The sequence below is a fragment of the Poromitra crassiceps genome, assembly GCF_964638095.1.
Source record: "Poromitra crassiceps genome assembly, chromosome: 8".
Lineage (NCBI taxonomy): Eukaryota > Metazoa > Chordata > Actinopteri > Beryciformes > Melamphaidae > Poromitra > Poromitra crassiceps.
This window is the reverse complement of record NC_139629.1, coordinates 11,523,364-11,538,446: the sequence shown is the minus strand read 5'-3', so window position 1 is coordinate 11,538,446 and position 15,083 is coordinate 11,523,364. Positions and strand designations below refer to the sequence as shown.

Sequence of the window (15,083 nt, the reverse complement as noted above, 5' to 3'; positions counted from 1 at the left end):
ATAAATATGGCTATTTTGGGACATTTTGGGATTATTCACTGAGCTAAAGAGCCTAAGAGGTTGTTAAATAAATAAATAAATATAAATGTGTGTATATACATATATACACACACAACACACACGCATGCACGCACACACACTTTTTTGTACCAACAGATGAAGCCATTACCGTGTGCTTGCTGAAGTATTCCTGCTCTTAGCTTTCACATCACGAGGAAGTATATCATTTCAGTTGTTTGGAAGTAAAAAGGAATGGCCTTGTAAGTTTGGTTGAGCAACATCAGAGTTGTGCATCAAAGTAAAGAAATGTATTGTTTAAGAAGTGTCTGTCGATCAATGCAGAATAAATGCATGAAGAGGGACTTACAATAGTTACCTGTATGAAGATTACCCTATTATATGGTGACTAATCATAATGATATGATGTGCCCTCTGTTTATGGCAGAAGTACAGTTCACTCCGGGATCGGGGCCTTGTTCTTGCTATCCGAACATGAGCACGTGTATAAAAACATGTCATTTTGGAGTGAATAAGGGCAGACCTCTGATAAAGCTACAATGCAAGCTGAAGCCAGGTTCATCGGCAGCAGCACAGCCTGCCTCACGGACATCATGCAGTTAGTTAACAGACGAGACGGTGATGAACATAGAACACCGCAGGGATGACGTATTTGTGTAGGCTTACGCAGAAGTCCCTGCATTTCCTGGTTCCTACGTGTACAAGTTAATGGGATTTTGGGAATTTCGGTTGAATGGATGAAATAAGGTCTGTGGTTAACAAAAGTTTATGAAACAGTAAAGTTTGTGTTCTGCAAGATAATGCTAAAAAATGAGGACCACTCTTCTGACTTTCGAAGCGTTTTCTGAAACACATTTACGCTTAGAAAATCAATAAAAGTGGTCCTCATTTGTGAAGATTATCTTGCTGAACACAAAGTTAGCTGTTTCATAAACTTTTGTTAACCACAGACCTTATTTCAAACATTTCACCAAAATCCCCATCGAAAATCCCATTGACTTTTACAGGTAGGAACCGGAAGTGCTAATGTCCAGGGGCCGGTTGCACCAAGTGGTCTTAACTATGCCTGGTCGTAACTCCTACGTCGGTCTTAGTTAAGACCAGTCTTTAGAGTGGATTTACGCCTGTTGCACCAATAGGGCTTACATCTGGTCTTAACTACGCTGGTCGTAGCAATGCGCGTCCATGTGAATTGCGGGGGAATGCCCCCTGATTGGGCCAAAAATGTGCCTCGCGCCGTCACCCACTACTGTATGTGCGTCACTACACCCTCCCTCCTCCCACCCCCCTCCTCCTGTAGAAGCCCCGGGGGAAAATGGCGGCGGCGATTAGTGTCAGGCAGTCTGAATGAAATTGAATGTAACGTTCCCAATTCTATGTATTAAATTCTAAAAAACGACCCTCAACATTTGGGAAGGCTAAGCCACACAACTAGTTCGTTATAATCTAACTTCATGCTTCAAAGGCGACTTTACGACGATGAAGACGGTAAGGACTCAATTACAGCAGGTCTCCGCTGATAGACACGGAGATCTCTGTTACAGGCAGGCACTTCATTACGCATCCTCCCGACCAGGCGTAAGAGTTACGCCTGGGCGTAGTGAAAAGAAGGCTTAAGCCCTCTTGGTGCAACCGGCGTAGCTGTTAGGTCGTAAAGTTACGACCAACTTAGCTTAAGACCAGTCGTAAGACCACTTGGTGCAACCGGCCCCAGGTCTTCCAGACTCATTCCTGCTCTACTCTATTAGCTGAGGTTGTGGGTTAATCGAGGCACAAACAGAGTGAGTGAGACACTTTGGGTGGCAGAGACAGATGGTTCCCCCCAGCACCAGGAGGCGCTGTGATGGACACCACAGAGGATGAAGCGTGAGAGGCGCCCAAGAGCGAGGAGGAGGAGGACCCGGCCGGAATATCCCTCCTTCCTCTTCCCATGCCCGGGCGCCTCGCAGCGTGGCCCGGTGATGAGGGGTGCAAGGCAACATTTCACATCTGGCACATAGACAGACATCACCACATCTGCTCCGCCGCAGCTGAGTCCGAGGCCAGGCAACGCAGCACCCCGCATACATGGAATCCAAAGACAAAGCCGCGACAGACAGCCTACTACTACTAGGGCTGGGCGATATGGACAAAGTCAAATATCACAATATGTTTGACCGAATACCTCAATATCGATATTGCGACAAAGATTTGTACTTTCTCAAAATATTTACACAATTAGATTTTTGAGAAAATAATCCGTAATATGGATATAATGACCAAGTGGGTAAAGGTAATAGAACAGCTAGAACAGTCTGGTAAGTTCAGAAAATGACATCACTTTATTGTAATACAGTCAGTCTTTAGAACTAGGAAAAGACAACATGCTATATCACGATATCACGGTATCCAAAATCTAAGACGATATCTAGTCTCATATCACGATATCGATATAATATGGATTATATTGCCCAGCCCTACCTACTACTAGAACCACAGTCCCTAACTGCGTGTTCACACTGCGAGCAACTTGATGGGCGTGTCGTGTCACATTAAACAAAAAAATCAATCAAATATCCTCAGAGATTAACATTGACCCCAACATAAGGACACAGCTATTCTCCAAGCAACAATTTTGAGACGTTTATTCCTGTAGTCTTTTAAATAAAAGAGAACTGGGGAGCCTTGAGTTGCTGCAATCAATGTCTTGTCCATTTTGTACTTGCCAGGCAGAGCAATTGAAAAGCAGACATTGGTAGGGAAACTGGAAAGCACAGAAAACCGATGAGTGGTGGCCAACTCCCATTGGCCATCCATTCCCTGGTTGCTCAGCTCTATAGGAAATCAATGGACTCCCGCTGATGTGTTCATTGTGTTGCTCGCAGTGTGGAAGCACGGTCACAGTAGCATGCAAGGCGCAACATCAAACCACCCAATGGTACAAACCCAGCCCAAATATACCCTCACCCTCCCTCTGTACCTCCATACAGTACCCCCCTTCCCTTCCAGGCATCCCTCCTCTTACCATTGTCCAGTAAGTAAAAGACTGGACTGCAGTGGCTGGCTCTTACCATTGTCCAGTAAGTAAAAGACTGGACTGCAGTGGCTGGCTCTTACCATTGTCCAGTAAGTAAAAGACTGGACTGCAGTGGCTGGCTCTTACCATTGTCCAGTAAGTAAAAGACTGGACTGCAGTGGCTGGCTCTCAGACTGGCCACAGGCTCTGGCAGCACGCGGGGGTCATTGTGAAGGGAGGTTGGGTAATGAACTGGAATAGGAGATCCAACAGAACAGACACATACTTTTCAGGGAAAGGGGGAGAGACAAACACAATGGGTGAATTTGGGAAAAGAGAGACTTGCAGGTAACAGTAAGGAAAACAGTCAGTTGAGACGTTATTAAACATAAAAAAAAAGGGTTTAGATGAAGGTTACGTGCAAGCAAATACTATTCAGATGGCACTATGCTATCCATTAAGCATGACAAGCACAACTACTGTATTACTGTACCACTACAATATCCCTACTACTAGAACCACTATTACTAGTACCTACAGTATAGGCAAAGTTTTATATTGCGATACTGTGCCACCAAAATATCGTGATATACAGTACAATATTATCACTGCTTTTTTTTCTTTTTTTTTTGGCCCAAGCCTATAACCACAACTACCAGTGACTTGCTGTTAAGGTGCAGCTGCTGCTACTGTACTTCTATTGCAGCAACTCTGAAAGTTGTCAACATGGCAGGTCATTAGTTATTGATAAAAGTATTACAAAGGATAAGACAGTCATTTTTAGTGAGTTCTTTCGTGCTCTGATTTAGCACTGCAGTGGAGTACAACACAGAGAACATTTCATACTAACTCCTAGAGGAGAAGTCGTCTTGAGCTATTTATCCATCTACCATTTAGGCCCACTTTCAGCAAACAAACCAGGGGGAAATCAACAGAGCAGTAACACCTTTCTATGACTACAAGGAATTGTGATCACACACTCCATATACAGTATGTGATTGATGGCCTCAGTAAACACTTCCCTAATGAGCTGATGCTCTCTAATGAGTTTATGGTCTCAATGTTCATTTTGTAGGTCCCATTTGGAGTAAAACAGATGATAAAGCAGACTACTGTATGTTTTAGTAGAACAGATGATAAAGCAGACTACTGTATGTTTTAGTAGAACAGATGATAAAGCAGACTACTGTATGTTTTAGTAAAACAGATGATAAAGCAGACTACTGTATGTTTTAGTAGAACAGATGATAAAGCAGACTACTGTATGTTTTAGTAAAACAGATGATAAAGCAGACTACTGTATGTTTTAGTAAAACAGATGATAAAGCAGACTACTGTATGTTTTAGTAGAACAGATGATACAGCAGACTACTGTATGTTTTAGTAAAACAGATGATAAAGCAGACTACTGTATGTTTTAGTAGAACAGATGATAAAGCAGACTACTGTATGTTTTAGTAAAACAGATGATAAAGCAGACTACTGTATGTTTTAGTAGAACAGATGATAAAGCAGACTACTGTATGTTTTAGTAAAACAGACGATAAAGCAGACTACTGTATGTTTTAGTAAAACAGATGATAAAGCAGACTACTGTATGTTTTAGTAAAACAGATGATAAAGCAGACTACTGTATGTTTTAGTAAAACAGATGATAAAGCAGACTACTGTATGTTTTAGTAAAACAGATGATCAAGCAGACTACTGTATGTTTTAGTAAAAACAGATGATAAAGCAGACTACTATATGTTTTAGTAAAACAGATGATCAAGCAGACTACTGTATGTTTTAGTAAAACAGATGATAAAGCAGACTACTGTATGTTTTAGTAAATCAGATGATAAAGCAGACTACTGTATGTTTTAGTAAAACAGATGATAAAGCAGACTACTGTATGTTTTAGTAAAACAGATGATAAAGCAGACTACTGTATGTTTTAGTAGAACAGATGATAAAGCAGACTACTGTATGTTTTAGTAGAACAGATGATAAAGCAGACTACTGTATGTTTTAGTAAAACAGATGATAAAGCAGACTACTGTATGTTTTAGTAAAACAGATGATAAAGCAGACTACTGTATGTTTTAGTAAAACAGATGATCAAGCAGACTACTGTATGTTTTAGTAGAACAGATGATAAAGCAGACTACTGTATGTTTTAGTAGAACAGATGATAAAGCAGACTACTGTATGTTTTAGTAGAACAGATGATAAAGCAGACTACTATATGTTTTAGTAAAACAGATGATAAAGCAGACTACTGTATGTTTTAGTAGAACAGATGATAAAGCAGACTACTGTATGTTTTAGTAAAACAGATGATAAAGCAGACTACTGTATGTTTTAGTAAAACAGATGATAAAGCAGACTACTGTATGTTTTAGTAAAACAGATGATAAAGCAGACTACTGTATGTTTTAGTAAAACAGATGATAAAGCAGACTACTGTATGTTTTAGTAAAACAGATGATAAAGCAGACTACTGTATGTTTTAGTAAAACAGATGATAAAGCAGACTACTGTATGTTTTAGTAGAACAGATGATAAAGCAGACTACTGTATGTTTTAGTAGAACAGATGATACAGCAGACTACTGTATGTTTTAGTAAAACAGATGATAAAGCAGACTACTGTATGTTTTAGTAAAACAGATGATAAAGCAGACTACTGTATGTTTTAGTAGAACAGATGATAAAGCAGACTACTGTATGTTTTAGTAGAACAGATGATAAAGCAGACTACTGTATGTTTTAGTAGAACAGATGATAAAGCAGACTACTGTATGTTTTAGTAGAACAGATGATAAAGCAGACTACTGTATGTTTTAGTAGAACAGATGATAAAGCAGACTACTGTATGTTTTAGTAGAACAGATGATAAAGCAGACTACTGTATGTTTTAGTAGAACAGATGATAAAGCAGACTACTGTATGTTTTAGTAGAACAGATGATAAAGCAGACTACTGTATGTTTTAGTAAAACAGATGATAAAGCAGACTACTGTATGTTTTAGTAAAACAGATGATAAAGCAGACTACTGTATGTTTTAGTAAAACAGATGATAAAGCAGACTACTGTATGTTTTAGTAAAACAGATGATAAAGCAGACTACTGTATGTTTTAGTAAAACAGATGATAAAGCAGACTACTGTATGTTTTAGTAAAACAGATGATAAAGCAGACTACTGTATGTTTTAGTAGAACAGATGATAAAGCAGACTACTGTATGTTTTAGTAAAACAGATGATAAAGCAGACTACTGTATGTTTTAGTAAAAACAGATGATAAAGCAGACTACTGTATGTTTTAGTAGAACAGATGATAAAGCAGACTACTGTATGTTTTAGTAGAACAGATGATAAAGCAGACTACTGTATGTTTTAGTAGAACAGATGATAAAGCAGACTACTATATGTTTTAGTAAAACAGATGATAAAGCAGACTACTGTATGTTTTAGTAGAACAGATGATAAAGCAGACTACTGTATGTTTTAGTAAAACAGATGATAAAGCAGACTACTGTATGTTTTAGTAAAACAGATGATAAAGCAGACTACTGTATGTTTTAGTAAAACAGATGATAAAGCAGACTACTGTATGTTTTAGTAAAACAGATGATAAAGCAGACTACTGTATGTTTTAGTAAAACAGATGATAAAGCAGACTACTGTATGTTTTAGTAAAACAGATGATAAAGCAGACTACTGTATGTTTTAGTAAAACAGATGATAAAGCAGACTACTGTATGTTTTAGTAGAACAGATGATAAAGCAGACTACTGTATGTTTTAGTAGAACAGATGATACAGCAGACTACTGTATGTTTTAGTAAAACAGATGATAAAGCAGACTACTGTATGTTTTAGTAAAACAGATGATAAAGCAGACTACTGTATGTTTTAGTAGAACAGATGATAAAGCAGACTACTGTATGTTTTAGTAGAACAGATGATAAAGCAGACTACTGTATGTTTTAGTAGAACAGATGATAAAGCAGACTACTGTATGTTTTAGTAGAACAGATGATAAAGCAGACTACTGTATGTTTTAGTAGAACAGATGATAAAGCAGACTACTGTATGTTTTAGTAGAACAGATGATAAAGCAGACTACTGTATGTTTTAGTAGAACAGATGATAAAGCAGACTACTGTATGTTTTAGTAGAACAGATGATAAAGCAGACTACTGTATGTTTTAGTAAAACAGATGATAAAGCAGACTACTGTATGTTTTAGTAAAACAGATGATAAAGCAGACTACTGTATGTTTTAGTAAAACAGATGATAAAGCAGACTACTGTATGTTTTAGTAAAACAGATGATAAAGCAGACTACTGTATGTTTTAGTAAAACAGATGATAAAGCAGACTACTGTATGTTTTAGTAAAACAGATGATAAAGCAGACTACTGTATGTTTTAGTAGAACAGATGATAAAGCAGACTACTGTATGTTTTAGTAAAACAGATGATAAAGCAGACTACTGTATGTTTTAGTAAAAACAGATGATAAAGCAGACTACTGTATGTTTTAGTAGAACAGATGATAAAGCAGACTACTGTATGTTTTAGTAGAACAGATGATAAAGCAGACTACTGTATGTTTTAGTAAAACAGATGATAAAGCAGACTACTGTATGTTTTAGTAAAAACAGATGATAAAGCAGACTACTGTATGTTTTAGTAAAACAGATGATAAAGCAGACTACTGTATGTTTTAGTAAAACAGATGATAAAGCAGACTACTGTATGTTTTAGTAGAACAGATGATAAAGCAGACTACTGTATGTTTTAGTAGAACAGATGATAAAGCAGACTACTGTATGTTTTAGTAAAACAGATGATAAAGCAGACTACTGTATGTTTTAGTAAAACAGATGATAAAGCAGACTACTGTATGTTTTGGGGCGTGATGGCGCTGTGGCTATATGGGAAACCCCTGGTCTTGCGCGAGCTGCTTCTGGCTCCAAATAACCAAGATAGTGACAGTCAAAAGTCCACAAGCCAATGGGTGACGTCACAGTGGCTACGTCCATATTTGTATACGGTCTATGGAGAAGAAGGAGGCCTGTAGTTACTGACACACAGGGTGAATCAGGGCGATGGCGGGCTTTCTTAATAAGCTGTCCACAGTCTGTATCTGGCCCTAAATAGACACAGCGGGGCTGTGAGCGTCCCCTTTTCCATCCATGACTGACTCAACCCAGAACACCTCATCTTGCCCACGTCGCACGTGGGAGAAAGGTCAGCCATCCTTCCATCGGCATGGGGGTGAGTAGATAATGACGGAATTTTCATTTTTGGGTGAACTTATCCTTTAAGTTTGTTATGTGGCCAATGAATATTGTGTTCATGTAAGCGGCTTTAAATGTGTTCATTTAGAAACCACAGCACAGCCTTATCAAGCAGACAGAGCTGAGCAGGTCTGACAGGAAGCTTTGCAGTCTATTAAACACACAATTACACTTACACGCATGCACACGCACACGCACCCACACACACACACACACACACACACACACACACACACACACACACACACACACACACACACACACACTCAATTTGACCTTTACGTTTTGAATCTACTCTCCATTTTCTGCATTAAGATGAAGACTCTTCACACAATAGATACATGAACGCCTGCTGGGAGATGTTCTCATTCCATCTCTCCATTATATACTCCTTTCATATATTATATACGTATATGCTCCTTTCATTCTCAACAACCAGCCAGAAATTCACCCTGTCTCCCCTAAGAGAACCACAGCCACCTCAACACAAACTATGGATGGGACGATATTAAAATTCAATATATTGCAAAACAAAAATACAATGGAGACAATACAGTGCATATCGCGGGGCACTGGGGCAGAAAAATGAATCATGATTTCAGCTCCATTTTATTCTGCTGTACTAATCACAAATTGGACGCGTGACCATCACAATTTCACAAGCTCTCCATTCAGTTCTATTATTTCCACTTTGTAATGACATTGTCTAATGATTGTTTACAGTCTAGCAGCCAATGGCATCGCTAGAAAGGTTTGTGGCTCAGAAATAAACATAATTCTGCACCAGTCACTTTGTTGTTACTTTTTGAACTTGTATTTATTCCATCATATTGTGGTTGTATTGAATCGTGAACTCCATATTTATTATCTTATCGTATCGTATGATGAGATAAGCATATTGTCCCATCCCTAACACAAACGCACTCATAATTCATACACTTATCTCTTTTACAATCCTCAATGTTTGCATATTTTCTACCCATCGGCAGCCAGTGTCTCCAACTTGAACCGAAGCAGGGTCCAATGCGAAGGATATGACCTCAGATACAACATGAGGTGTATTTTCATAATCATCATCATGTTAGTTAGCTATTTCAGTGTCAATAGCAGGAGAACACTTGCATTTCTTCTCCTATACTTTTTAAATTAAAATGTTATGTTTAATTTTGTTCCTTGCTCTGAATCTACTTGATGCAACTCGGAGCAGGACTAGTGTTAATTTCGTTGACGAAAACTACGACGAAAAATGTTAGTCGACTACCTTTTTCCCCGAGACTAAGACGAGACCATTCGAATGACCATTACTAGTGCAAGCGCATCAGCAGATTCAACAGTTATCATTGACTAAAACTAGACTAAAATGTGAACAGTTTTCATTGACTAAAACTAGACTAAAATACTAAGATGAGTAGATGAGGCTAAAATGCTCAAACTTTTAGTCGAGTAAAACTTGACTAAATAAAAACAGGATGAGGTTGACTAAATATGATACAAACTAACAAGGATACGGAGCGTTTTTTTCTTCTTCATGCGATTAATTTGCACGTCAATATTTTCCAAACCTATATCAGTCAATTTTCAGAAATCTGCTTCCGACGTGTACACATCTCTTGCTGTGATTGACAGGTGGGTAAAAATTCGCATTGCAATTTCGTGCTGTATATTCGCATCGCTCTTGGTGTGTAACAGCCTTAAGACTAAATAAAAAAAATTGCAGACAAAATTAACACTAAGCATAGACCAGAAATAGATAAATAGACCAGGGGCATATTTTTAGCAGAGCAGAGTGGAGAGCTGCTTCTGGACCGCTCCGGCAGCCGCTTGTTTTGCTCCACGTCGGTCACAACTTATACCCACTTCCTCCCTGGCTTCACACCACTTCCTCCCTGGCTTCACACCACTTCCTCCCTGGCTTCACACCACTTCCTCCCTGGCTTCACACCACTTCCTCCCTGGCTTCACACAATTACTCGCGCAAAAAAATAGACCAGACGCCAAAACCGCAGGAGGCGAGCCGGGTCTCAACGGTCTAATCTGTTAACAAGGGTGCCGAAAGGAAATTAGCCGTGCTTCCAGGCGCTTCCGCTTCTGGTGTGTTTGCACCGCAATTCAAGCCAAACATTATGATGATAATACGCGATGTAAAAAAAAACATTCAAAGATTTTTGAATCTGATATCATATCAGAATGATATACAGTGTATACTGTAGGTTCTGATTTGACAAAACCATACAGGTAGAATGACCACGTTCATCTTGACGCTATTTTTATATGGGTTTCAACAGCTATTCAACATCAATGGTTGGTGGGTCTGTTCTCTCTAGCCAACTCTCTCTCTTTTCTCTCTCTCTCTCTCTCTCTCTCTCTCTCTCTCTCTCTCTCTCTCTCCCCCTGTCCATCTCTTCTCTGTCTCTGTCTGTATAACCACGGGCTGCCGGCTACATCTTTGCTACCCCACATGGTCCTTTATGTTGTTGCATGAAAACAAAGCGTGATGTGAAAGTGCAGCTGTTTCACCACATGACAGAGAGCTGCTGCACTCTGAGCAGAGGAGAACACAAGTGGGATGAGAGAGAGAGAGAGAGAGAGAGAGAGAGAGAGAGAGAGAGACACTTGGTACAACCTATTCAACACCGGGATGGATCATGGAAACCCGGAGAGTGAATCCAAGAGGCCACGACATGCTGCAATAGTAGTACAGGAAGGCAATCTGCGGGCAGCAGCTCTCACAGGATCTGTACCTTTGACAGTCCAGAAAGAGCAGCATGTGTGTCGCTTTAGGAGAAGGGAAGACATGCATCCTATAATAAAGTTGCCAGTCACCTTTTGTGCCACAAACGTGACATCGGGCCGACCACGCCACCCCCACAGACATGACATTAACCACTGAGGCACCAGCTCCTTGCAAACACAACGTCAACACACACACACACACACACACACACACACACACACACACACACACACACACACACACACACACAAGAAGGGCGGAAACCAAGAACCCCTTGGTTTTACTGGTGGACTACAAACAGAGGCCTTTAGTATAGAGAGACACCCCACTGTAGGCTCCACCCATAATAAGAAATGGTACTCTTCCCGTCTCCTAAATGGGCGTGGTCATCAGCTTGTGATTGGCTGGTATGATGGTATGAAACTTCATTGGCTGACTGGTCTCCTAAGTGGGCGTGGCAGTGGCGAACCCAGTTACAGGAAATGACTGGAAGATGGGGCGTCTCGCTCTATATGAAAGGTCTCTGCTACAGTACAAACCAAAGGGGCAGCACCACGGAAACCTAAACTGAAACTAGTGTGAGTTAAATTGGTTTCACAACCTATAAACACAACCTAAATGCAATGTTGTTGTTTTTTTACAGGTACCGGGTAGTACTCTGCATTTTGGATACGGTTCCCAAACCTAGTTACAACAACATAAGTGTGACAGCTGTCCTGGTAAAGCTGCGATTTTACACAGTTGCCATTCACATCAAGTGGAGACACTCCGGGTGACGGGTGCAGTGTCCATCCATACGCCAAGGTGCCGTGCGAGCTGAAAGACAACGGCACCCCAGCAAAACATCTACAATCAAAGGTGACATTTACACCCAGGGAAGGTGGCCGAGGTAGTGGTTGGTGTGTGCGAGTCTGTGTGTGTGTGTGTGTGTGTGTGTGTGTGTGTGTGTGTCTGTAAGGTGTTACCTGAGGTGGGAGACTTGCTTCTCTCTGTGTCACCGGATGGCTGGTTGTCAGACAGTTCAGTAAGGCCTGCCGCAGCCAATGGCAGCCGGGAGGAAGGGGAAGCGGAATGAGACACAGCCTGTCTGGTCATTTGAAGCCCACGTGTCATAATAGATTTGGCAGAAGTCAGCCTGGTTGCGAGTAGCCATGCAGTGCCTTGAACAGGACAGCTTGGATGAAATATGTAAGGATTATGGAGCGTCACCATCTATGACAACTGGTTCTCGATGGGCATCTGCAACTATTTGTGAAGGAATCATAACGGGATAAAAGTCTAACATTTGATTTTCTATTTGCTCCTCTAAATATCCTGGGCCATATTTCTTTGAATCCATTCCGTCTTCCAGGAACAGCATGGCTGAATAAACGGCACCAAACCAGATGTGACCTGCACTGCAATCTCTTCAATATCTATATTTTCTTACTGTGCGTATTCAACCATTGCATTTCAGGACTGTGATTATCATGCATTTCTGCAGCACAAGTCTCATACTAGAGTGGCATATACAATCACAAGTACAAGTAGGAAAAACGGTACAAAGACAAATCTGATATCGCCAAGAAGATCAAAGCGATCTTCGATCAGACGCACTGAGCACAAGCCAGAACGAGAAGTCACACAAAAGCGGTGTTCATTAATAGCCTCACTGTGTCGCCACAGTTCAAAAGTTCTCATTCATTTGTTTGACTCTAATCCACTTCAGTTTATTATTCAGCCCGATTTATTAATGCAAATTGTCGTCCAATCCTTCACACTGGCTTTACAAGTCCAAACTGGAGGGGACTCTTATTAAACCTTTAGTGGAGTGATTAATTCATTTTGTATTCAGCGATGAAAAATGCACATTGTAGTTTGGTTTGGGCCAGTGGATGAATGGGGCGTCGTTCTAATTACTCCTCGCTAAAAGGACCCACCGCTGGACATGACTGGAATAGGACGGTTCTGTTTTAGAGACAAAATGTAGAGACAAACAAAAAATGCCCCCGTTTTGAAATTGGGAAACAGTAATGTTAACAACCCATTTTATCCCAATCATCTCTTCGGTGCGTCCTCTTGCTACATCAAACTCCCATCCCCATCCCCACCCCACCCCACCACCACCCAGCCTTGAGGAAGGCCCAACTTACTCTGATAGGACGTACGGATCCTTTTCTTTGAATCGGAATATAAGTTAGACAGGCCGCGCATGCAAACGTCTGTCAGGCAGGCCCCACATGCCCACACCAGCAGCCACAGAGGCACCAAAAGAGGGGGTCGGGTGGGGTGATGAGGGAGGTGGGGGGTAGATCAGGGAGGGTGGGATGGAGGAAGGAGATAGATGGAGGGAAGTAGAGGAGAGAGAGAGAGGGAAGGAGAGAGTGGAGAGAAGGAAAAAGAGAGACGTAGAGAGGGGAAGGGAGTGAAGTAGAGGAGAGGACAGAGAGAGAGAAGCATAGAGAGAGAAGTAGATGAGTGAAAGATGGGAGAGGGGATAGATCAGGGAGGGTGGTGGGAGGGAGGGAGGGAGGGAGGGAGGAGTGGGACAGGTGGATGTGGGTGGGTGGGTGGGTGGGAGGGCAGGGAGGGGGGAGGAGGGGGAGAGAGGGAAGGGAGAGAAGAACACACAGGCTTAGAGTGGAAAAGAAAGTGAGAGCAAGCAGCAACCAAGTTAGTGTCAGGGGAGGATATAAATGCAGGCCATTTAGGGCCAGGCAGTGATATTACAAATAATGAAGCATTGTTTTATGTGAGATGAACACATTTATAAGACCCAATAGAAAAATCCATGTCTAGCAGCGACAACAGCTAAAAGATTGCTCTGGCCTGGGAAGGACAGTAAAGCTATGTTTAAAAGCATGTGGGAATAAATGGAGAAGTAGCCAGTATTGAAGACTCAACCCCCCCCCCCCCCCCCCAAATCAAATCAAACCTAGCTCTGCATGATAACAACAGGACAAGACTCCTCGTTTCACTTCTCCTTCCTTATCCAAATTGATTTTGATAGAGCCGAGCTGAAGAGACGTTGACACAATAGGAAGTGAAGGAGCGTATAAAGTGCTGTGGCAGTCGATGAAAGCAAAATGAAAAGACAGGGCTCTGACTGTCATCCTTCCTTCCACCTCGGTTTCTCCCTCGCCACTGCTTTAAAATGGTTAAATTACCATCGAACCATATAAAACAATAAGTTGTTGTTATGGCGGCCATCTTGAGGCCAGAACGCAGCACACCAGTGTTGCCAACTCTTTTGCAAGGAAAGTAGCTATTGGCTGCAGGTAACCGCTATCATCAGTGTTGGGCAGTAATATATTACTTTCGTAGTATATTACGCAACGTATTACTTTCCCCCAGTAACGAGTAGTGTAACGGATTACAATTTCCAAAAGAGTAATACTATTACAGTTACTAATCCAAGTAACTTAAAATTAATGCATTACTTTCTCCGGCGCTATTATTAAAAACAGAAGCTGTTTAAAAAGCAATTAGACCTATTCAAACGTGCGTACATGCAAAGTCTGAATTTTGAAGCGAAAGGACCCAATTGGCAATTTTGTGGGGTGGAACGGAAATGTAATACAAGTAGTGTAACGGATTACTGGTGGCAGGGAGTAATAAGTAAAGCAATAATATTACTTTTGAAAAGTAACAAGTAATATATTAAATTTTTTGAGTAACGATCCCAACACTGATCCATACGAGAGATGTAAATTTGGGGGCCTTGGGAGCATGTCGTATTGTGGACCTAATGAGGAAGCTCAGTCTCGCTTGTGGGATCTTCCACATTTCCGCCCACGTTATGGCCCTGTTGGTGACTGCTTCCCAGTTTGTCCACCTCCCTTGTTGCTGCTGGCTTAAGGTGCGTTCACACCGACCTATTCAAGTTTTTCGCTGGCATCGAGTTTACATACAAAGTCAATGCAAATGAACGATTGAACGTATATTCGCCCGGGAGAAAAATCGCTGGGCGTCCGAGCGACAGAGACAGAGCGATAGGGCGAAAATTCGCCCGTCGCCCGAGATGAAATATCCCAACTCGAGCGAAATTTCGCTGCCAACAGTCGCT

The 15,083-nt window shown here is 41.2% G+C and overlaps 1 protein-coding gene across 1 annotated transcript in view; it reads right to left on the bottom strand.

The window, feature by feature from the left end:
- The window catches only part of stxbp5l (syntaxin binding protein 5L), a gene marked incomplete at both ends in the record, with an annotated part of 240,189 nt that overhangs the window by 48,728 nt on the left and 176,378 nt on the right, over window positions 1-15,083 (bottom strand). Inside the window, 3 exons of the mRNA XM_083641646.1 lie at window positions 3,161-3,265; window positions 12,004-12,069; window positions 13,171-13,239. Of these exons, the coding sequence (XP_083497772.1) occupies window positions 3,161-3,265; window positions 12,004-12,069; window positions 13,171-13,239 (240 nt within the window). The remainder of the gene's footprint in view (window positions 1-3,160; window positions 3,266-12,003; window positions 12,070-13,170; window positions 13,240-15,083) is intronic.